The sequence below is a fragment of the Cervus canadensis genome, chromosome 12 (assembly GCF_019320065.1).
Source record: "Cervus canadensis isolate Bull #8, Minnesota chromosome 12, ASM1932006v1, whole genome shotgun sequence".
NCBI classification, from domain to species: domain Eukaryota; kingdom Metazoa; phylum Chordata; class Mammalia; order Artiodactyla; family Cervidae; genus Cervus; species Cervus canadensis.
In genome coordinates this window covers 9,604,941-9,629,501 of record NC_057397.1, presented here as the reverse complement: position 1 = coordinate 9,629,501, position 24,561 = coordinate 9,604,941, and the positions used below count along the sequence as shown (strand labels likewise).

The 24,561-nt window shown below is 57.2% G+C and overlaps 1 protein-coding gene across 1 annotated transcript; it reads right to left on the bottom strand.

Annotated features, from left to right (window-relative positions):
* Window positions 1-115: 115 nt before the first annotated feature.
* On the bottom strand, window positions 116-21,085 carry GLI4 (GLI family zinc finger 4). The gene is made up of 13 exons (XM_043484486.1): window positions 19,922-21,085; window positions 19,641-19,803; window positions 16,772-16,888; window positions 15,090-16,008; window positions 12,701-13,120; window positions 10,612-10,890; window positions 10,398-10,517; window positions 10,139-10,265; window positions 6,544-6,656; window positions 6,264-6,346; window positions 5,913-6,055; window positions 4,290-4,389; window positions 116-1,754 (listed from the first exon to the last, which is right to left on the bottom strand). The coding sequence occupies exons 1-13, from the start codon at window positions 20,105-20,107 to the stop codon at window positions 682-684; spliced, it is 3,843 nt and encodes a 1,280-aa protein (XP_043340421.1). The 5' UTR covers window positions 20,108-21,085; the 3' UTR covers window positions 116-681.
* Window positions 21,086-24,561: the final 3,476 nt, after the last annotated feature.

The window sequence follows — 24,561 nt, the reverse complement described above, 5'->3', positions numbered from 1 at the left end:
AACATTTACAGGTGTCTGTAAAGCTGCTGTATTGTGATGTCTGAGATGTTAGATCATAAACAGTGACCACTTTTCAAAAGTGCTATGAACATTAAAAAAAACACCAAAAACAAACTTCTGATACATGGATAAACCTCAAAACTTAAGCACAGGGAAAAATACATAAAGAGTATAAATTATATCACTATTTATATAACATTTCAGAGCAAGCAGAATTATAGTGACAAAAACAACATTGTTGGTTGTTTCTAAGGATGAGGGGCCTAGGGAATCTTTCTGGATTGATGAAAATAGTCAGCATCTTGATAGTGTGGTAGTCATAAAGGTTAGAACAGGTTATATTTGTTATATAACCAAACACTTAAAAGCTGGCCATTACACCACATGTAAACTATACTCCAGGAAACCCCGGTGCTGTGAAAATGAAGTACAGCAGCTGCAGAGGCACATGTCAGCATCAAGTCTCCTTCCCCAGCCCCTTTCCTTTCTGCTGCTCCCGGAGGCGGTGGTAGACTTCAGGCCTGCACGGCCAGCTCACAGACCACAAGACAGTATTATCTTCCTGTGGGCCGTGGAGCACAGTGCACAAGCCTCGGGGGGCTGGGAAAAACTGAAGGGCATGCTACCCACCCTCCAGCCTTGTTCACTCAACTTTTACTCTATGTTCACCCCACAACAGGTTCACTCTGTGCCATGAACTCGCTGGTGCTGGATAAGGTGAAAGCTCAGGCGGAAGGCCCTGCCACACTGCGCACAGCGGAAGGGCTTCTCCCCGGTGTGGATCCTCTGGTGCCGGAAGAAGCCCGACAGGGCCCTGAAGGAGCGGCCGCACTCGCCGCATTCGTAGGGCTTCTCCCCAGTATGGATGCGCCGGTGCTCGCTGAGGAAGGAGCTGCGGCTGAAGGCACGCCCGCACTCCTGGCAGGCATAGGGCTTCTCCCCTGTGTGGACGCGCTGGTGCTGAATGAGGTTGGAGCTCTGGCTGAAGGCTTTCCCACACTCTTTGCATTCGTAGGGGTTCTCTCTGTGGTGAATCCTCTGGTGCCGGACGACGTTTGAGCTGTGGATGAAGGTTTTCCCACACTCGCTGCACTCGTAGAGCCGCTCCCCCGTGTGAATCCTCTGGTGCTTCATAGCGTCTGACCTCTGACTGAAGGACTTGCCACACTCAGCACATTCATACGGCTTCTCTCCTGTGTGGATCCTCTGGTGTCTGATGAGGTTGAAGCTCTGGCTGAAGGCTTTCCCACACTCCTTACAGACGTAAGGCTTCTCCCCGTTGTGAATGCGCTGGTGCCTGACGACATGGGAGCTGTGGATGAAGGCTTTCCCACAGTCGCTGCACTCATAGGGCTTCTCCCCAGAGTGAATGCTCTGGTGCTTCACCACGTCTGAATAGCATTTGAAGCTCCTGTCGCAGGTGCTGCATCGGTAAGGCTGCCCTTTCCAGGGGCCTCTCCTGTTGACTGCAGATGCTGTGTTCAGGGTGACCTCTGACCTGGACACTCTGTCCTCATGAACAGCCGGTACCCAAGGGGAACCTCTGGGCCTCTCTGCAGCCTCCTTATTCCCACAAGGGTCTGGAAGCCCCAGTGTCCAGGAGGGACCCTGTAACAGTCCTGGCGTGGCCTCTCCATGGCCCCCTTCTTTCAGGGCCACCTGCTGAGGCATCAGCCCTGCGCTCTGAGCCCCGTGCTCAGCTGCTGAAGCTGCACAGCAGGAAGCCCAGTGGCTTCCTTTCGATGCCTGGAAAGCTGGAAAAGAGGACAGAGATACACAACTCAGAAGAGAACTCGGCTAAGGACACACAGGTGGTGCTGGAGAGCTGTGTGCTGACAGAGCTGACAGCAAGATGCCTGTGATCCTGCCTGTCCTCGTCTTGCCCAGTTCTCCTCCACCTCTAACCCCTGTGGTCTCAGGATGAGGGACCAGGAGAGGGTGGTCAGGGTCCTTCCTGAGACTCCAGAAAAGCCCAAGCCTCTAATCTCAGTCTGCCTGGTCTCAGGCCTGGGGACAGACCCTCAGTCAGGGTCTGGTGACTCCCTGGTTTGGCCACGTGGACTGGAGCCCAGAGAGCAGTCAGCAGCAGAGCAAGAGGAAGCAAAGCAGAGGTCCAGGAACACAGGGGCAAGCGGTGCTGATGGCACACGCTGGGATCCAGCCTCTTTCTCGGACCCTGGACTCCCCAAGACAACACTGTGGCCTTGACTGCCCCCATCCCCCAACTCAAAGGGCAGAGTCCCCCACCCCCAGGTTGCTGGCATCCAAAATAAAGCAAACTTTACTTTCCATCACCCTTGCCTCTTTATTGGCTTTTGAGGGGATAAGCAGCTGGACCCCACTTTTGGTCACACTGGTAGCAAGTTGGGAAAGCCAGGGAGGCTGCTCAATGCCCCAGAGCCACAGGCCACCTCCAGCAGAGAAGCCTCCATCCCAGAGCACCCATAGGGTGCTGCTGAGAAAGCTGGACAGCTGCATGTAAATCAGTGAAGTTAGAACATTCTCTAACACCATACACGAAAATAAACTCAAAATGGCCTATAGGCTCAGATCTAAGATGTGATACAATAAAACTCCTAGAAGAGAACACAGGCAAAATATTCTGACATAAACCATAGCAATGTTTTGTTATGTCAGTCTCCCAAAGCAGAAGAAATGAAAGCAAAAACAAATGGGACCTAATCAGACTTACAAACTTCTGCACAGCAAAGGAAACCATAAGCAAAACAAGCTACAGAAATGGGAGAAACTATTTGCAAGTGTTGCAACTGACAAGGACTTAACTTACAAAATATACAAACAGCTTATACAACTCAATAACAAAAAACCAGCTCAATCAAAAAATGGGCCGAAGACCTAAACAGACATTTCTCCAAAGAAGAAACACAGATGCCCAACAGGCACATGAAAAGATGCTCAACACTGGTAATTTTTAGAGAAATACAAACCAAAACTACAGTGAGGAACGACCTCACACTGGTCAAAATGACCATCACTAAAAAGTTTACAAATAACAAATGCTGGAGAGAGTGTGGATAAAAGGGATCCTACACTGTTGACGGGAATGTAAACTGGTGCAGACATTATGGAAAATAGTATGGAGGTTCCTTTAAAAACTAAAAACAGAATTACCATATGATCCAGAAATCCCACTTCTGGACATATATCTGGAGAAAACTCAAACTCAAAAGGATACATGTACCCCAGTGTTCACAGCAGCACTGGGTTCACAATCAAGACATGCAAACAACCTAAATGTCCATCAACAGATGACAGGTGTGGTGCACACAGACAATGCAACAGTACTCAGCCACAAAGAATGAGATGATGCCATCTGCAGCAAACTGGATGGACCTAGACACTATCTTACTGGGTGAAGTAAGTCAGAGACAAATATATGATGTCACTTATATGTGGAATCTAAAAAACTGATAGAAATGAACTTATTTACAAAACAGAAACAGACTCACAGACCAAAAACAAATTTATGATTACCAAAGGGGAAAGGGAGAAGGAGCAAAGGGGGGAGGCATAAATTTGGAGTTTGGAATTAGCAGATGCAAAGTACTATATATAAAATATTGGTTAAAAAAAATAGAGGAAGTCAATATAAACAAAACTGGGATTGGCCAAATAGTTTATTCAAGTTTTTCTGTAACATCTTACCAAAAACCCAAATTATTTGGGCAACCCAATGGATAAACAAGGTCCTCCTGTATAACACAGGGAATTATATTCAATATCTTATAATAACATATAATCAAAAAGAACATGAGAAAGAATATACATATAACTGAATCACTCTGCTGTACATCTGAAACTAACAGCATTGTAAATCAACTACAATTTAAAAAAAAACAAAATTCTTATTCTCAGAGGTATCCAGGTCGGGGTTCCAGAGAGACAGCGGGCTGCAGAGTGTGGCTAGGAGAAAAGACTCTGCACACCCAATGCAGGGGGCCCGGGTTTGACTCCTGGTCAGGGAACTAGACTCCGCCTGCCGCAACTGGGAGTTCACACACAGCAACTAAAAGATCTACAACTAAGACCCGGCACAGCTGGATGAGTGAATATTATGGAAAAAAAGTGTGGCCCGGAGAGCAAAGGACATGGGGTGCGGGGAGCACAAAGGCATGAAGGTGGGGCGCTGTGAGTGTCAGAAGCTGCCAGAGTCTAGTGACATCTCCACAGCCGCCAGGCAGGTTGACAGGGAAGCTCCAACTCCTAAGCTGTCCTCACATCCCTGAGCTCAGGACAGCCTTCTGGACCGGGCCGCCCCACACCCTCACCTGTGCGTGTGTCCATCAGGGCAGCCCTCTCCGTAGTGGTCTGGAGACCCAGGCCGGGCTCTGTTTGCTGCTTCCTGCAGAAATGCCCACAGTGGGACCCCTGCCCGGGAGAAAGAGGAAAAAGGGAAGAAAATGACAGGGGGGATGTCAGAGCTCCTTCAGTGAAGGGAGGTTCAGAGCCTGCTCTCACTATCAACCAAGGTCCTGAATATGCAGAGACTCCAGAAACTAGTGGGAACTCTGTTTAGGCCACGCTAGCTCCCCTCACCCCAGCCTCCCAGCAGATGAGGAGCCCCGACCCATGAGGCAGCACCTGTCAGCTGCCTGCTGTGGTCTCAGATCCAAGAGGAAGGAGCACCTTTAAGCAGTCCTTGGGCTTCCCAGGTGGCGCTAGTGGTAAAGAACCCATCTGCCAGTGCAGGAGACATAAGAGATGCATGTTCGCTCCCTGGGGAAGATCCCCTGGAGGAGGGCATGGTAACCCACTCCAGTATTCTTGCCTGGAGAATCCCATGGATAGAGGAGCCTGGCAGGCTACGGTCACGGGGTCACAAAGAGACCTAGCACGCACACATGCATAAACGTCTGGAGACATTTCTATGTATTTAAATTTTTTCTTGATAAAGATCTGAATATAAAAACATGAAACCTAAAAAAATAAAAAGTCATCTGAATGGTGCAATTTTGAATTGAGGAATGCTTTTGCTAAGCGTGACACCAAAGGTGAAGTCTAACAGACTTAACTACACAGGACATTTAGAATAAAAAAACAGATGAAAAAAAAAAAAAAAAAAACACCAAAAAAACCAGGGGAGATACCTGCAACACAGATAAGGATTCATAACCTCAAGATATCTCACTATATATACATAAGAAAGCATGAAAAACTAGTAAAAGTTACGAGTAGGTAACCAGAGAAGAAAATAAACAAGCAGCCAATATATATATTTTAAACATAGGTCCCACATTGTTCCACGTTGTTGGCAATTAAAAATGAAATTTAAAATATGTTTCAGTCTAAAAGTAGCAAAGGCTTAAAAGCAGTGGCCCCTTAGGAGCATTGAGACAATTAGGGAAACAAGTACCTTCATGCACCGTTGGGAGAGGACAAGGTGCACCCCACTGCTGGTAATTCAACAATTTACAAAGGCCTTACAGGCAGACTGATTCCACTTGAGGGAACGGGTGAGGCTGTGCCAGGGCGTCACCCTGGGGCATGGAGGCTGTCCCGGGGCGTCACCCTTGGGGGGGGCGTGGGTGGAGGCTGTCCCGGGGCGTCACCCAGGGCGGGGAGGCTGTCCCGGACCGTCACCCTGGGCGGGGAGGCTGCCCCGGGCGTCACCCAGGGCGGGGGGAGGCTGTCCCGGGGCGTCACCCTGGGGGCGGGGGCTGTCCCGGGGCGTCACCCTGGGCGGGGGAGGCTCTCTCTGGCCCCGGCGAGGTTAGGGCCGCCCGCCGCCTCCGCTCTCCTCCGGGACGTGAGCCTTCTCACAAGCGGAGCCCGGGACAGACAAGAGCCCCCGTACCCGGCTCCCGGGGCCCGTCTCGGTCTCCTGCCCCTGCGCGGCGAGGCGTCCGCACCCCGCCCTCTCGCCGCCGAGCCCCAGGCTCGTCCGCACTCACCCGGAGCCCCTCCGCTCGCGGGAAGCAGCGCCCTCCCCGGCGGCGCACGCAGTTCCGGTGACGCTCTGGGCGCCAGAAGCCCGGCACTCGGCTGCCCTGGGGGACGCGGGCGGCCTCCGGAGCCACGGGGACGGTTGACCTGCCTGCGCGAGTCCGGGCCGGGCTCCCTAGCTTTTGTGTGCACGACCCTCGGCGGTTGTCCGGCCTCTTTCACATTCACCGCTCCTGCCCCAACTGGGCTTCCCTCCGCAGACCTCCGGGACGCCTCCCGGGCCCTCCTTTTCCCGCGCGTGCCCTCCCCGCCTGCCCCGTGGCCTCCACCGGGTCAGGGTCCGCGGCCGGGGTCGTCACTCCGGATGGTGACCTTGCTGACTGCGCAGTGGGCGAAGGCACGGACGGAGAAGGCCGGCGCTCGTGGAGAAAGCGGGGAGCGCCTGGTGGAAGAGGCAGGCAGAGCCGGAGAGACCCCTGGGCCGCCCTCCCCACGGAGATCCGCCGAGGGCAGGGCGCCGGAGCCTCACGGCGGCTGGTCCTGGCAGGTGGACCCCCTCTTCCCGCCTGCCCTGTGTCCCGGGGCCTGCCTCCCCGCTGGTCCGCAGGGACCACACACTTGAGGGGTTTACGATCTCACGGTGTCCTTAGGTTGCACGAGCAGGGGCACAGCTTGGCGGGGCCCTTCCTGGCGTCTCTCCTACGTCGAGGCGAGGTGTTGGCCACTGGGGTCTCCCATGCTGGCTCAGGAGCCTGTGGGCAGGATTAAGGACCGGAGGGCAGGCGTTCTCTAAGCTCCATAGGCGACGTGGGGCTGCAGCTGTGGGGTCGTGTGCCGAGTGGATCGACACAGGGTCTTGTGTTGAACCCTGGCCAAGAAACCTTTCCAGCGTCAGCCTCAGACACAGGTCTGGGCCTGGGTGAGGGGTGTCCTGTGCCCAGCGTGGCCCTGTGCTGTCTCTCCATGCTCCGGGCACTTTCCTTTAGACGCTCCTGTATTGCTTCTCAGCCACCCCATCCTAACACCTTTTGGGACCCCCCACAGCACAGAGAGCCTTTGAAATGACCCAGGCCCCTGGCACTATCCCTCTGCTCTGTTCTGGCAGCCGCCCCACACTCTCAGCCCACTCAGCACCCAGGCCCAGTGGGCGGCCAGCAGCAGGCCTCCCCTCCCTCAGCCCTTCGCTGGCCCCTAGCCTTCACCCCTTCTCCAGTCTTGCTGCTTCCTCCAGCTCTTCCTGCTGTGAAACCAGTCACCAGTCCTTGACCTTGCCCGGCTGGCTCCTGCCTTGCTCTGAGCCTTGGCCCATTCCCTTCCCCTCCCTCATCACTGGACACAGGCCATGCCTCTCCCGCTGGAATCCTGCAACAATGTGTCCTCTGGGTGTCACGTGTAGTGACATGGTGTCCACCAACTCGTCATTGGCTACATTTTGATCACATGGTCACTGCTGTCTAGTTTTCTGACTGTGGGCACCATGTTTCCCCTGCAACGAATAAACCATCTCTGGGGAGAAAAGAAAGGCTGAGGAACTGCTCACACTCCTAAGGAGACATCGCAACCAGAGACAAGACGTGACCCCGCTGGATACTGGGTTGGAAGGAAAATACCATGGACAGGGTGAGAGGCTCCACTTGGCTGGGTGTTGTGTCAGTGTTCAGTTACCCGAACTTGGTACCTGCACTGTGGGTCTGTAAGAGAACATCCCTGAGTGTAGGAAACACACACTAAAGGGTTATGGGGCTAAGAGGCATAATGGATGCAATCCATTCTAAAAAGACTTGGGGAAAAAAGAATTTGTATAGATATAAAAAGTTAAAAGGTATGGTTCTGCCATGTGATGTGAACTAGTGTTATTTCTTTCTACTTGTCTGCATTTCCCAAGTTTTCTACAAAATATTCTGTTTATATAATAGGGAAAATGGGCTTTGTCAAGTTTTATCAAAAAAGTGAAGTCCTAAAAAAAAAAAAAGCGAAGTCCTGAGAAACAGAGCTTGTGGATGACCTTGTAGAAATGGGTTAAGTCTGTCTCTTCTGCAGGCGCCAGAGGAGACCATCAGCCGCACACTGAGGCCGACGCTGCTGTCCCAGGACGCAGGTGGTGGAGGCTGTCCTCCTCCAGACGTCCCCACGGGGTCCCATCATGTGTCTGTCGCTTCCACAACCAGGTGCCAGAGCGAGCTTTCTCATTTGGGCTTTAGCGACAGCTTCCTCATGGGATATGCACTGGTTTTTCTTCCCCAGCAGGATCAGGGGTGCCTCTGGGGGGCCTGTTTGCTTCTGCTTGGGACCCCTTCTTTGTGGGGCGTGCCCCTCCCCTCTCTTCCTTAGATCATTCTGGAACCAATACCACCAGCTTCCCCAGGATGGGCCTGTGACCTGACTCTCTATGGTTTGCACAGCAGCGGGGGGAGACAGGGCTGTGTCCTCTGCAGCCTGGGCTGAGATGGTGTCAGACCTGAGCAGTTGGAGCCTGAGGCCACAGGGGCCTGCAGAGACAAGAGGTGGGCAGGGGACAGAGACCTCCCTGACCACCAGAAAACTCAGATTCCTGGGGTTCCAGTAGCAATCCCCTGACCCCATGTGCTACCCGAGCCAGTGTCACTTGCTCTGTGAGTGGGTAAGGGGTCCACTTGGCTTCCAGGTCCAGGCTCTGGGCCCCAGAGAGCTGGCCAGTGCCCAGAGGAGTGAAGGGGCTTCAGTGCTGCCAGGGCTGGGCCAGCCCAAGGCAGGGAAAGCTGAACTCAGCCTGGCCTGTGGCCCCAACCACACCCGGGTCTGTTCCTCCACTCACATCCCCTGGGGAACAGTGCAAATCCCTCTCCTGCCTGCCCTCAGCCACACTCTCCTTGGAGAGCCCTGCCCTGGGTCCATCACCTCTTCTGACATTAACAACCGAGAGAGAGAGAGAGAGAAACCTGGTCAGCTCTGCCCACCTTCCACCTTCCAGGGCCCAGTCAGTGGAACAGGCACTACTGGAACACTGCTGCTGGTCACTGCAGGTGCAGGACACAGAGATGAACAAAGCCCTCTGGCTTTCCCAATTCCCTTTTACTGCCCAGAGCGCTGGAGCCTGCAGACCTGCCACGGTGCTGGGGTGGGGTGGGGGGGCAGGCAGATGGGTGGTGGCGGGGGATGAAGGAGCTAAGTACAGAGGACAGGCTTTCTGGTGGGCAGCTGGGCAGCAAAAGCGCCAGGAGGGGAGGGAACAGGTGGTTTGGAGCCCCACCAACTGCCTAGACGTTACCTTTTGGGGCTCAGAAACAGCTTCAGAACATGAGGGCAGAGGGCAGAATACAGATATAAGCCACGTGGCCCAAAGGGCAGAGGCTGGACCATCGCCAGCATCCAAAGTACCTGCAGCCCGCTACTCTTCCAGCCCTGGACTCCCCGTCGTCCCCGGGGGCCCCTCTGAACACTCTCCCAGAATCTCCAACAAACGGGGCTCCCTGCACCTGTCTCCCACCAGCCCATCCTCAGGAGCCTGTGTCTGAGGCATTTCCTGCATCAGTAAACACTGAATACACGCCAAACCGCGCACTGCATTATTTATGTGTAACATTGTAAAAATCATAAAGCGCATGTAAAAATGAAAACATCTCAAAAATTGACCTAAAAACTAGAAATAAGATTCAAGACACATCCTAGGGGAAAACCTGCAATATTCTGGAGGACCACTCTTCCCAAAAGAAATACTCCAACCACGCAAACCCGATCTCCCGCACCAGAACCTTCGCTCCCACTACACACCAAGTAGACACGGGGCCTCACCTGAAAACATGACCGTCCTGCCACGGCCTCCATTTCTCAACTATGTTCTCCAAGCCAGGGACTATGCACTGCATTATTGGACCAGCTCCATGACCAAAAAGGACCCACGAGGCTGAAAACACAGTACAAACCTCAAAATACAGTGAAGAGTTGATCCAGCTAGACTGCGATTCGGCTCCCCCGCACCGTCGGCGCCAGCAAATTTTGGGTAAAGAAAAGAGTTCGTCGTCCGCGCATATGCAAAGCCCACTGGCCGCTTGAAGGGTGTGTACCGCAGTGCTCTTTCCCATTCCCTGACCCCTGGTCTAGGCCTTTCTCAGGGCTGCCATTAGGGGGACCACGGAGCTCATTTCAACAGCATATTTGTCAGATCTACCGGCGAGTGAAAGGGCGCTGCCGCCTTGCAGCGACCTCCCGTCCCGCTTGCCAGGGGGAGCCAGTGGGACTCTGTTCGCACTGTTACCGGGTGGCCCAGGGGGCAGTGAAGGCCTGGCAGGGCTGCGGGCGAGGGAGCCAGCGCAGGCGTCTTAACCGGGGTGCAGGTGCCCGGCCCAGCTTCAGGGTGCATCTGAGCGCAGCTCTCCCCACGCCTGCACCAAACCACCGCAGGCGTCCGCAGCGTCCCCAGCGCCTTCCGGTGCAGGGTCACCTCGGTGCAGCAGAGGCCCCAGCGCGCCACCCCGCCACTGGCTGCCTCGGTTCCCTCTGTGTCATGGACCTACCTGCTCTGGCTCAGGTGCGAGTTCAGAGGAAGGACCTGCTCACTCAGCACAGCGAAAGGCTTCTCCGCGGTGTGGACCCTCTGGTGCCGGAAGAAATCCGACAGGGCCCTGAGGATGCCGCTGCACTCAGAGACTTTTCCTTGGTGTGGATACGCGGGTGCTCGCTGAGGAAGGCACTAATGCTGAAGGCGCCGCTCACTCCTGGCAGGCATACCGCTCCTCCCCGGGGTGGCCCTGCTGGTGCTGAGTGAGGCTGGAGCTCTGGCTGAAGGAAGGGCCGCACTGCGGACACGCAAAGGGCTTCTCGCTGCTGTGGAACTGCGGGGGCTGCGTGATCTGGGAGCTGTGCACAAAGGCTTTCCCGCGCTGGGTACAGGAGATGGTTTCTTGCCAGTGTGGATCCTCTGGTCCGATGTCCACCTGAAAACCCTCCTGCACGCACTGGCCGCACTGGTGAGGCTTCTCCCCACCTGGAAGCTTCTGCCACTCCAGGCTTTGGTCCACACAGGGAGGCCTTGCGGCCCACAGGCCAGTGGAGAGCTGGTTCCCGGGCCGGGGCTCCCCACGCCTGCTAGATTTGGAGTGGCTCAAACGGCAGGACTCTCCACTCCCAGCCTCCCTCTTGTGCGGTTTCCTTGGCAGGTCACAGGCTGGTGGTGAGGCTGGCTTTGCTTCTGGTCTCAAGGTCTTGGTTCCTCTCCTCCTCCTGCCCCTGCTGCGGGCAGGTCTCCTGTGGCAGCCCTGCCAGCTGGGAACCCTGATGGCTTCTGCATAGTCCGGCAGGTCCCTGGCCCCGCCGCCGGAGACTTGAGACTTGTCCCCCGGACACACTGGGGTTCTGCCTCCTCTGGGGTTTCCTGCCCTGGAATCTCCTCATCACTCTGAGCTGAAGCCAGAAGGGGAGGCAGCAGATGACAGCAGCCTCTGAACCGGAGTGTGCAGAGACCTGGGGAAGGCGCGTCATCTCGTTTAATTCGGGGAACAAGGGAATTAAACCCCGTGTCTGGGGTGGAGTTACGCAGGGATCAAGGTTAGGGGGAGGAAGTGTGTGAGAAGGGAACAAACTCCCAAAATATTATTATTTTTTTCATCTTGTTTCTTTCTTTTCAAAAAATGTTTTTCGACATGTTATTTTGTATTGGGGTATAGCCTATTAACAATGTGATAGTTTCAGGTGGACAGCAAAGTGACTTAGCCATACATATACAGGTATTAACTTTCTCCCAAACTCCCCTCGCATCCGGGCTGCCACATAACATCAAGCAGGATTCCCTGTGCTGTTCAGTAGGTCTTTGCTGTTTATCCATTTCAAATATAAGGAGAAGGTAATGGCAACCCACTCCAGTACTCTTGCCTGGAAAATCCCATGGATGGAGGAGCCTAGTAGGCTGCAGTCCATGGGGTCTCGAAGTGTTGGACACGACTGAGTGACTTCACTTTCATGCATTGGAGAAGGAAATGGCAACCCACTCCAGTATTCTTGCCTGGAGAATCCCAGGGACAGGGAAGCCTGGTGGGCTGCCGTCTATGGGGTCGCACAGAGTTGGACACGACTGAAGCGACTTAGCAGCAGCAGCAGCATTTCAAATATAACAGTGTGTACAAGTGGATCTCCAACTCACTACCTGTCTCCACCCCTCCCCACCCCCGGCAATGTCCTTAAAGAAACAGAAATCTGGGAGCCCTCCTAACCACTTCTGGTCTGGGGCTGCCTGATTCCAAATGATTTTTGCTCAAATAAACTTTTAAAATTAAAACAAAAAAAATTAAAAGATCTGTTAAAACCTGTCCTGCTTGAGGACTAGCCTTCAGTTTCCCCTGAGACCCGGAATCTGGCTGATCCTTGGGACGAGGCGGCAGGGCAGCGGGGAGGAGATTGGGCCGCACACTGAATGACAGATGCCGAGGTCAGGACTCTGGCCAAAGGGACACAGCCCGGCGCTCGAAAGGGGAGTACCGTGTCACTGGGTCCCCCCTCCAGAAGAGGAGAGCCTGGCCTGGTGCCCTTGGCAGACGGAGTGGGAGGTGAGGTCACAGCGGGTGACGTCGTGCTGATCCGTAGAGAGGTTTCAGGGAAACACACCCCAGCGGCGCGGAAGGGGCCGTGCCTGGGGCCTCCCCGCAGGGGCACAGCGGCCCGGGCTTCACAAGCTCCGCCCGCACACTCCCAGACGAGCTTCTTCCAAAGCGAAACCCGGCCTCTCCCGGGATTGTCAACTCTTCCAGCGGACTCCCGAAAATGAGGAAGAGGGAGAAGCATGATTTGGGAACCTGGCCTGCGGCCGTCGGGTCCCTGGGCCCACCGGGCCGGGGGCGCCCTCTTGGCGCACGGACGCAGCTCTGCAGTTGGGGGTCGTGCGGACTGTGGGAGAAAGGCCCGCGGGGGCCGGCCGTGACACCGCGTCCACCGCCAGCTGGGCCGCAGGGCCGAGGGACCCGCAGCGCCCGCGGGAGCCGGAAGCGCGCGCCGCGCCCACAACGAGCCCCGCCCCGCGCCGCCAGCACTTCCCGGAGCTCTCAGAAGCTCGCGGGGCCCGCGGGGGACCCGGCCCGGGACAGAGGTCTCCGGAGAGGAAACCCCGGGAGCCGCTAGGCTGAGCCTGCGAGACTCGGGGCAGTGGACCTGCGCCCGGACTGGCGCGCTTCCCTGGAGCTGTCCGAGGTGCTGGGTAGCAACTCGCAGTGGGGCCTCGGCGAAGTGGGCGGTGAGGCAGATACAGAGCCTGGGAGGGAAAGGGCAAGGAGGCTCGGCGCGTAGGGCCCTGAGCGCGGTAGGAGAGACTCTGGAAAGCAAGCAAGCAAGGGACAGCACCCAACTCGTGACTCCAGAAGACTCTGGTGGAGGGGGTGGGAGGCGGAGGCGAGTTCTGGGTTGTTGGGGCGGCCCACGGGAGGAAGGGCGCGTGCGGGCTCGGTCTGAGGTGAGAACGTTACTGTCCGCTGCTGAGGCAAGTCCACGAACCCAGCGCTTAGTAAAGAACCGCAGACGCAAGGAAACGGCCCCTAGCATGACCACCACCTTCAAATCCTGAGGGCTCTTCCTCTGCTGAGTACAGCCAGGCTATGACAGGCCCAGAGGGCAGAACTGGGAGGGCTGGCGCTGGAGGGCAGACCCTGGCCTCAGCCAGGCAGTCCAGCGGTGCTGGCCTCCTTCCAGATGGTGTCTGAGTAGGGCTGGGACCGTCGCCTATGCATAAACACCTGCTTTGAGGGGCTGGGTGAGCCCATAGGCCACCAAGCCTGGCACACTGTCAACATCACTGGGGGTGTTGGAGCTAAATCCAGACTCCCTTGCCCCACCACAGGTCTACTGAATCTGTCTTCCCTGATGTGGGGTCTGGGAATGTTTTTCAGCAAGCTCTGACCCTGGCCTTGGAGATGCTCCTTTCTCAGGAGTCTGGGTCCATCCTAACCCCTCGTCCAGTTCAGACTTATGAGATACTGAGGTAGCCCCATATGGAATGATGCATTGCAACTGACAAAGATAAGCACATGGACAATAACGGTATTGAAAATGTGGGCAGAGGAACTTGTGGTTCTGTCTGCTCATCTCAGCATCCTGCCACCAGCCACCGGTGTGACTTTGAATCAGGCTGAATGGCAATCTCCAAGCCCATCTCCCTGGTTAGAGCCCCTAGCCCAGGGATGGACAGTAAGTGGCCTAAGACCCCAGCAGAACCCTTCTCTGGAATGCTTCCCTTCCCCTCTAGTGTGTAAAATAGAAGCAATAGATCTGGGGCTCCTTTGAGCTCTAGTCTGTGTCCCAGAGAGAGAGAACACCCATAGCAGGAGGAATGAGGCCAACTCTACAGCATCAAGTATGATCTTATCCTTGCTGATGATTAATTTTACGTATCAACTGGACTGGGCCACACGGTGTCCAGATATTTGGTCAAACATTATTCTGGGTGAGATGGTCATCTGAGTCAGTAGACTGAGTAAAGTGCTGGGGCTGCTCACCCTCACGTGTGTGGGTCGCAGCCGATCAGCTGAGACTGAATAGGACAAAAAGGCCGAGTAACAGTGAACTTCTCCTTCCTGACTGTTGAACTGAGGTATCAGTCTCGTTCTGCCTTTGAACGTGGACTGAAACACTGCATTTTCCTGGGTCCTAGGCCTGCCTGCTTCCAGACTGGAGCTACACCATTGATGCTCCTGGGTCTCCAGCAGCACCCCTGCAGGTCTTGGGGCGTCTCAGCCTCCGTAACCTCAGGAGCCAATTCCTAACCTACCCGTCTCTCCAACTGCCTCTGCTTCTCTGGAGAGCCCTAATATATCTTTTTTTCCTAATTAGAAAACAAATTTGGAGAGATTAACTTGTCTAACCTTACAGTTAAGTGTAGAGTTGGGCTTTAGATTCCAGTCGGTTTTCATAGCCAGCATGGTACACTGCTTCTATTCGTGTAAAAATAAAAACCCCTGTATCCAACTGAAATCTTCAGGTTTAGGTCCATTTCTGTTATTTACTGACCCACATGCACATGCAATCTGCACCACCCCCTGCACAGAGCCCAAGACGGTGATGAAGTCAGCTCCTGGGCCTCCTCTTGTCTCCATTAAGTACAAAAAATTTATTCGGGACATGGCATGTGATGCCGGCTGTGCCAACCAGGAGGGTGTGCAGGCTGGAGCCCGCCGCGGGAATGCCGCCTCGACCCCAGGCTGCTACCCAGCATCCCCAGCGCCCGCTACTCCCGGTAGTGGACCCTCTGGTGCTGGATGAGCTGGGAACTCTGGCCGAAGGCCTTGCCGCAGGCGCCACAGGCAAAGGGCTTCTCGCCCGTGTGGGTCCGCAGGTGCCGGAAGAAGTGCGAGCGGCCGCGGAAGGCCTTGCCGCAGTCGGGGCACTCGTAGGGCTTCTCGCCCGTGTGGATGCGCTGGTGCTCGATGAGCACCGAGCTCCAGATGAAGGCCTTGCCGCACTGGCTGCAGGCGTATGGCTTCTCGCCCGTGTGCAGCCGCTGGTGCCGCACCAGGTTGGAGCTCTGGCTGAAGGCCTGGCCGCACTCACCGCACTCGTAAGGCTTCTCCCCGTTGTGGATGCGCAGGTGCTGCGTGAAGTGCGAGCTGTGGCTGAAGGCGCGGCCGCACTGGCCGCACTCATAGGGCTTCTCGCCCGTGTGGATGCGGTGGTGTTGGATGAAGCCCGACCAGCCACGGAAGCGCTTGCCGCACTCGTGGCAGGCGTAGGGCTTCTCGCCCGTGTGGATGCGCTGGTGCTTCAGCAGGAGTGAGTTGTACTTGAAGCTCTTGCCGCAGGCCTCGCACCTGTGCAGCTTCCCTCCCCGCGGGCCGCCCTGCTGGGTCCCGAGGCCCGAGCCCCGACTCAGGCTGCCTGCCAGCTCGGCCGTGCGCCCCGGGCTGCCCTCTGTCCCAGAGGCTCCCTGCGACCCGAGCCAGGTGCCTCTCTTCTGGGAACGGGGCCCGGCCCTCGGTGGCTGGCCTGCTGGCCGCTCCGGGCTGGGCTCCTGCCCAAAGCGGCCCCCAACCCCGGATCTGCGGGGAAGGCTCCTCAGCAGGGTCCTCAGCACGCCCCCAGCCTGGTGCACCTCGTCTTCAGCACCGTGCGGGCGGGGAGACGACGGGGCCTGCTCTGGCTCCGACTCCGAACCTGAAGAGAGAAGCAGGAGAGGCGGATGGCTCTCAGCGGCCGTCCCTCACGGGGGGCTCTCAGCCCTGCGGCCCAGCTGGCGGTGGACGCGGTGTCACGGCCGGCCCCCGCGGGCCTTTCTCCCACAGTCCGCACGACCCCCAACTGCGCCATGGTGGGAGCGGATGGGACCTGCGTGGACTGCTCAGAGGTGGTTCAGACTCGGAGCCAAACAGAAAAGCCCCTGCTCCCGAGGCTACTGCCCTGCAGGGGCGAGGCTTCCAGTTGGGAAGCCAGCAGCTGCCGCTCTGTCCTCCCTGAGGAGGTGCCTCTCCAGGCCCCTGAGCTGCTTCACGGACCCCCAGGGGACACCACAAGGGCTCCCCTGGGGGAGAGGCGGGGCAGGGTGAGGCGGCAGAGACACGGAGGGGCTGAGCGCCTGGGTGGGTGAAGCCAGGTTCAGGCCTTGGGGAGAAGGGGATGGGGCCAGAGCTTGATTTAGGGGGCAAACGGAGGGGGGGGGGATACACTGGGGGAAGGGGGGCCAGGACAACTCCCTGAGCGCTGGTCTGGGGTGGCAGCGATGCTGGGGCAGACGCTAGCTGGACAGGCGGGGGCTACAGGGGCCTGGGCAGCACTCACAGCTCAGATAGTGGAGGCAACAGGATGGGTGTCAGTGGGTACAGGCTGTGGGGGACGGAAGTGCTCTGAGCCAGGGAAGATAGGGGCCTGGGGGCCTGGCTGTGTGGTGGGCACACGGCCCTGGTGCGGCCTACTCACTCACCTGACCAGCAGGTGTCTCTGCAGATCCGGGCCTCCACCATGTCCTGGAAGTCCAGGTCCGATGGCCCCGCCCCCTGTGGGGGCCCAGAGGGCACCTCAGGGCTGCCGCTGGGGAAGCCTGGGGGTCACAGGGGGCCTGAGCTCATCTCCTCTCCTCTGGAGGCTCCTGAGAGCCGTAACGGGTTGGATTGTTCAGGAGACGGGTGTGTGAGGGGCCCCAAGACACCACGTGGCTGCACTGCAGTGGGGGAGGTTGGGGAGGGGGCCGGGCCTGGAGCGCCGGCAGCTCTGGGCTGCTGCTCTCAGCCGCTGTCACTCAACCACCCAAGCCTGGGGCTGGCCGGGCATCCCGCTAGGTGGGCAGCCTGCTCATACGGCCGCATCCTGACACAGCCTTTCACAGTGCTCAGCGCTGTGCCCCCCTACGCTGGGCACCTCCAGGGTGGCTGTGATGGAAGGGTTACAGCTTGGCCTGAAGGCAGGCCACTCTTAACTACCAACAGTGACAGGCCTGCTCGACCCTGGCCGCGGCCCCCAGGCCTGAGGCTTAAGTGGACAGCGCACTACTGTGGCTGGTGCTCCAGGGGGAAAGCAGTGGGGTGGTTTTTTGGCTCAAAGTTTTCCTCGTAAAACAGCCCAGAAAGTGCATTGTTGGGCCTGGACACACTTGCAGGAGAAGAGCAGAGGGGTGGGGTTGGCCACTGGGCACCTGGAGTTGTCTCAGGCGCCAGGCCAAGTGCACCTCTACAAAGACTGCCTCCTGGCCAGGGGCCCCTCCCTCCTCCAGCCGTGAGCCCCAGGGGTCCAGCCCTCTGCCTGCAGGGCATTACTCCCTGAGGGACTGCGCCAGGGCCGCTGCCCAGCCCAGTGGAGCTGGGCGTGGCTCCACTTTAGTCTCTGGAAGCAGCAATCAAAGAGGGGCCGCGCCCTGCCCTGCACCTGCACTGCCTCCCCCAGCATCCCTGCCAGGGATCAGGCCCCGTCCCCTCGGCCCATGCTGCTCCCTGCCCCACTCCAGCTGACCAGGGCTTCCCGTCTAAGGACACCCTCTGGCCTTCCCTGGCGTCCAGCACTGTGCTCAGCTGTAGGTTCAGAAATGGTCCTTGAGGTGAGGCAGGGTGGGTGTGGGGGGGTCACTGGGCTCAGGCCTGCCAGGGTGGATTCCCCGAATGCTCTTTCTGGCCCATCTCACCAACTTGGACCTGGGAGTTGGGAGGCTGGGGCTCCAGAAGTCCTGGCCTCGCTGGCTGGAGGGCTCTGGGCAGGTTGCTGAGATGCTGGGCTCTTTCCTGCAGGGGCCTCTGTGGACCCCTGAAGAGCTAAGCCTCAGCAGCAGAGGAAAGGCTTGACAGCCTGAGGGGTTCTCTCTGCCCTGGAAAACAGCCTGGATGCAGTGGGGAGGGGTGAAGCCCCACTCCCTCCTATTGGGCAACCCTCAGGCACCTCAGGGCACCTGGACATGGCTCAGAGCACCCAAGACCAGCCTCTGGGCCTGTGCTGCCCGTGGCTGGGCGAGATTAGGTCGGGGCAGCCCTGCTCGGCAGGGGCTTGGGGACCAGCTTTCTTATCCTCAGGACAGCCCCTCCTGAGTCCTGTGTCCTGCTGGTCTGCCTCCTCGGGGAGAAGCTATGGTGCGCTGGGCCCGCAAGGGCATCGAGGTCAAGTGCTCGAGTCAGGCTGTGGGGTCTGGCTTCTGCTGGTCTCCACAGGGTCAGGTCTGGGCTTCCAGGTCCCCATCAGATATGTGGCAACAGGAGGTCCTACTCGCCAGGCTGGTGTGAGGGTGACATGAGGAGCTGGAGGTGAAGTGCAGGCCCCCAGGGGCAGTGTGGGGGCCCTGAAACCACTGTGTGGGCAGAGGCAGCTGGCTCTGCCAGCCCCACACAGGTGTGTGCCCAGGAGGCAGGGTCTGGGCTCCTTGAGGACAGCACCCAGCTCCACACCCACTGCACGTGCCCCAGCCCGGCCGTCACAGGGCATGCTAGAAGCTCCTACTCCAGTCCTCAGCTGACCCATTATCTCTGACTGCGTGTGACCTCAGGCCGCCCCCTCGACCTCTGTGGGCCTTACTGTCCTTGTGTGCTAGTGCCCACCCCTGGCTTCCTCTGGTCCCACACAGAGCCCTCAGCACACAGCTGCCACCCAGCATAGCTGGTGCTCAGCCCATCTCAGCTGCCATAACATCACTTGCTATAATGCCAGGACCTGCTAAGAGTGAGAACCCTGGGCACAGAGTGGGCCCTGGGCACACTGCCAGCTCTTCAGGACAGCGGCACAGGCTCAGACTTGCCCTGAGAGCAATGGAACACATCTGGGCCCCCATCCAGCTGTCACCAGCATATCTGTGTCCTCCACTGTGAGAGGAGTGAGGCCAGGCCTCCTGTGGAACGTGGGACAGGGAAGGAAGCCCCGGACTCTGATGACTGAGTGTGAGCAGGGCCCGGGGCACCACACGCCACAGGGCTGGGGCATCCTCCCCAACCAGCTGTTGGCTATTTCTACACGTGGACACCCCCAGATCCTGCTGGGGGCTGGAGCAAGGTTGGTGGCTCCATCCCCACAGGGGTCCCCACCCAAACCAGCTTGCCCAGATCTCTAGACATTATTTCCTGGCGTGGGAGCAAAGGCTGGGAGAGACCAGGTGACTTGCTTCTGTCACACAGGCCTGGCCATCAAGGCTGCTTTTTTTGCAGCACTGATCCCTTAAAGAAACACAGTCCAGGGGACTGTCCCCTAGGGAGCTACTGCTCACACAGCTCAGCCCAAAGCTCAACCACCACTGCCCAAGTCCCAGCCCAAGTACCAGGGTGCAGGAGCCCCAGTGCCCAGCAAGCTGCCTGCCCGCAGTGATGGTGCAGGGAGGCAAGTACCATGTTGATGACCGTGGAGGTGAAGTTGGGCTTCATGGTGGTGGGCTCCAGGTGTCCCGGGTGACTCGAAACTGACCGGGGACAGGACATGAGGGGGCTCCTGACCATCCCCCAGGGCCGCCATCTTCCCCCAAGGCCTGCTGAAGGAGTGCACACCGGGGACCTGGGAAAATGAAAACCATGGCAGGATGAGGGGGTGAGAGGGATGTGCCAGGGGTGGGGGGTGGCAATCAGCCGCAGACGGAGCCTCCCTCCCGGGGTAAGGAATACCAAGAGGTAACCTGTGGGCCAGTGTTGGAGCTGTTAGTCCCCCCAGGTGCACAGGTGCAAGAGCAGAATGTTCTCCCAACCCAAGGCCTTGCCCACGGAGAGAAGCAGGCTGTTCTTCCAGAAAAACCTGTCACAGCTAGGGGCCGCTGGCTCTGGGGAAGACAAAAACTGAACCCTGCCTGCTGGAGCATGAACATTCCAGGTTAACTCTCAAGGAGATTCTTCCAGAGAGGAAACCCTCCACGGAGCCCTCAGAGGCCGCAGACCTGGCCCCAGCACACCCCGGTGCTCAGTCTCCTCCGGGTCAAAAACACCCTCCTTTAATCTGCTTTGCAACAACAGCTTGGACCAAGGGGAGAGTTCTTCTTTCACACTTTAATGAAGTAGAAGGTCTTATGTGGGGGTGAAAAAGGGGCAGGGGAAGGACCAAAGTTAACGTACATCCAGCAATGGTGCAGACAGTACCCGCTTCAAGGAGGCGGGGAGGCAGCCGCCACAGGGCTCCTCGGGGTCAGCCCCCACCAGATCTCAGCCCCTAATGATGGCAAAGGTCACCGGCAGCTAGGTAAACTGTCACAGGGCAGGGCTGCAGTCCTGAACCTGGGTGCAGGTTCTCATCCCCTCTAAGACCCGTAGTTAATGTCCGGGGAACTTACCCGGGCAAAGGCACGGCCACCCCTACCCGGGCTGTCTAAGGGGAGGTGGCAGTCACACATGGACGCAAACCCTCCACCTCCACGCTGCTGTGACAGGCTGAAGGCGGAGGGGACACAAACAGCCCCGGCCCGGGCGCGAACCTTGCCTACTCTCTCTTCCCCAGCTTGGAGCCTGTGCCCCGTGGGAAAGGGCCCGAACTCCGGGCGCCTCGCAGCAGAGCAGGCAGCCCGGGCTGCGTCCGGCCACCGACCTCGGGCCAGAGGCGGCTCTGAGCTTCTTTCACGTCTGCAGAGTGGGGTCGCCACAGCTCCCGTCCCTGGGGTTCCGGGAGCGTGGGGAGGCGCCTCGCAAATGGGCACCCGCGACCGTTCGGGGACAGTGTGCCCGCTGAGGACCCCACCCCCGGTCGAGGCCAAGGTCGCGGCGGCTGCGGGGGCGGGGCCCAGCCCGCGGGGACGACGCACGAGAGCCAGGGGGGCTAGGCGCCCTGGCAGCCTCCACCACCGCTGCCCGGTACCCACTCACCTTCCGAGCCGGAGGTGGCCGCCCGGGCGCCGGCCGGAAGTGCACCCGCGCCCCGCCCCGCCCGGCCGCGCGTACTTCCGGGACGCTCTGGGTGCTGGGAGGACCACTGCCTCGGTGACCTCGAGGGGCGGTGGGCGGGGCACCGCGGTGGGAGGGGAGTTCCTTAACCTGTGCGGCGCCGGCCGGAGGCCGGTGGACCTGGACCGCTGCCGAGGGGGGCTGCCCCACAAGTATCTTTGGCCTTTGATCACGGGAGCCCGCAGCCTGTCGAGGTCAGTCGCCCCAGGTTCGTCTGCTGAGCTCTCAGTCCCCGGTTGCACACGCTTCCAGAGCAGCGCGCGCCTGGCAGGGATGGCTCACACATATTCTACAAGCACAGTTCTTATAGCCACTGGAGTGCTCCTGTCCGCAAGAAGAAAAGTTCCACCCAAAGCATCCTCGGGGGTATCTCTTTCCCTAGCATGGACGGCCATCATTTGCTAGGGAACTTGCTGAAGACAGTCCTCCTCTCTTTTTGGGGTGTCTCAAATGCCCCCTAAACTACCCTGCCATTGAAGTGTGTTCCCAAACTTTAGGTCCTGAGGAGTGTTACAGATTTTCCCATAACCTTTTCGTGGAATTCTTCCTGAATTTCCTGATGTTCACTAAGTCTCCTTCTCAGTCCGGATCTTACAGCCAGAAAGAGAAGTGGACTCACTCTCTCGTTGGGAAAAGCAACAGCTGAAAGAGGACTCCATGAACATCCATGTCCAGCGGAATTGCTTCCCCATGGCCACCTCTGAGTCTGGGCAGGTACAGGACAGAAGACAGCAAGAGAGGAGCCACAGCCGCAGGCCTGAGGGTTTCATCAGGGAGGAGGAGACATCTGGTCCCAGGTGGCTGCCACGGCAGCAGAGAAACTGGATGGCCAGAGACATGTGAAGGACCAAGTGTGTGGGGAGGGGCCTTCCTTGGTGGGTGGTGAGACCAGGATGAGAACTGAGAAAGAGGCTGAAGCACACTTGGGGCTGGAGAAAAAGGTGCCTGAGCAGCTGACTCCTGCCCCAGGCTCGAGGCGAGGCCCAGCCCTGCAGGTCCTGGAAGGTGCCCCTGCCCCCTCTGCCGGGCCTGGTGCCAGGTCCTGGGTCACAGGCTGGGGCACAGTGTGGGACAGGGCAGGTCCCTGACTCCAGAGCAAGCTGGACAGTGTCTTAGAGTCAGTTTGGAGCCTGGATTTCCTTCTTCTTGTACCAGGAGCCACCAAACGTCCTGAGCAGGGAGTGAAGAGCGCATTTAAGGTCGGTTCAGGGCAGTGGGGAGGCAGGAGAGAAGGGAGAGATGGGCGAGGTGGAGAGGAGGCTGGGGGAGGGCGTGCGGGGGACAGAACTGACCGTACCCGCTGCTGGTTGGGATGTGGGCGTGAGGACACCTTAGGGTTCTGGCTGGAGTGTGGCTGGTGGCTGCTTCCAGAGATGGGAGATGGCTGGGGAGGGGGGGGCTGGTGATGAGTGTGCACACAACCCTCCAGTGTGCCCTCCCTGATGGTGGACAGAGGTGGCCGTGGGCTGGACTTTCACGTGTCCTCTTCTTCATTCTGTCCTGCTCCTTGTTTCAGAGGGATGGAGGCAGGCTTCTGTTTCCTACGAGGGTGGGGAGACCTGAGGGGATCTAATTACTCTCAGCCAATCACCATTTTTCTGCCCATCTCTGCCCCAGGTCCAGGGCGCCTGGGCCCTGCCAGCCTTCCCAGCCTGAATGGGCTTCTGTGCATTTGAGTGCACAAGCTTCTGCTGAAAGCTGCCTCCTCTCCAGATCTTCCAGCTGGACATCTTCCAGGTGTCCTTACTGGGGGGACATTGGCCCACGGGCATGAGAGGTGGCCGTGCAAGCAGACAGCCTTCAGTGCCTCTCCCAGGAAAACAAGAGAGACATGAGGAAACAATCACGCAGCCAGTCTATAATCAGCCACTGGCTAAGAGCGGCCACGCCAAGCTCCTTCCTTCGGATCCAGGCTCAGCACCAGGGCATGAGGGCTGCTAACCGTGTCTCGGGGCGTCATCTTGATTTGTCTTGTGCACCCTGAATGAAATGTGTTCTAACAAGGTAGCTGCCTCTTTGCTTTCTGCCGTTTCAGCTTTGGAAGGTGTCACAGGACCATGCTGCTCTGGAGCGTGGGGGACCCCACCCTGGTTGGCAGCAGGATTGTGAGGAAACAAACTACTGTTTCGTAGGGTGTATGTACTATGATGAAATTACGGGGGTGGACCACAGCCCACCCGGCTTCCACCCACTTCAGGAAGCAGAGGCCACCAAACACCGAGCCCTGCCTGCTGGGGAGCTACTCTTGTTTCTCTCCATGTGCACCCCTGAATGACATGCTGTTTTCTTGGCTTTGCACAAGGTAATAACTGAAATCATACTGCGTGTCCTCCTGTCTTTGTGCAGTGCTGTGTCTGAAACCCGCAGACGCTGATGCCTATTTACCCACTTCAGCGTAAATACTGCTGTAGATGTCTCTTTAGGCCCATGTTCCAGAGTTCCTCTACGGCGTGTCAGCAAGTGATGTTTCTGGGTCAGCAGGTAAGCACATCTTCAACTTGCCAGAAAATGCCATTTTTGTTGCTAAAATGGATGACAGCTTTAGAAAGTTGCATTTTGTTATTAGTATATCAAACTCAACAGACTTTTTTTGTTGTGATAAAACAATATATAATATTTATTATTTTAACCAACTGTAAGTAATTCAGTGGCATTAAATATTCCCAGTGCTGTGTGCCTGTCACCCCTACCTAACAGAAACGGTACCTGTCAAACCCTCAACGCCCTCCTCCCACCTGGTAACTGCTACTCCACTTCCTACGCATGTGCCCGCTGCAGGGCAATTGATCTATATGAACACACACAGCAAGATGGGACTCATGTAAGTGGGGTCATACAGTGTTTGTCCTTCTGTGCCTGGCTCTTACCCTAAGCATCATCCGTGTTGTAGAGGGTGGTGGTACTCAGTTATTTCTATGGATGAATAGTATTTTGTTGTGTGAATGGGCCACAGCTTCTTATCCATTCCTCTGTTCAGTGAATTATGGTTTTCTCCGGATATATGCCCAGGAGTGGGGTTGCTGGATCATATGGTATCTCTATTTTTAATTTTTTAAGGAACCTCCATACTGTCCTCCACAGTGGCTACACCAGTTTCCATTCCCACCAACAATGTAGGAGGGTTCTCTTTCCTTCACACCCTCTCCAGCAATTATTATTTGTACTTTCTGATGATGGCCATTCTGACGCAGTGTAAGTTGATACCTCACTGTAGTTTTAATTTGCATTTCTCTAATAATTTCTGATGTTTGTTAGCCATCTGTATGTCTTCTTTGGAGAAATGTCTATTTAGATCTGCCATTTTTTGATTGGGTTGTTTTTTGATACTGAGCTACATGAGCTGTCGGTATATTTTGGACATTAATTCCTTGTCAGTTGAATCATTTGCAAA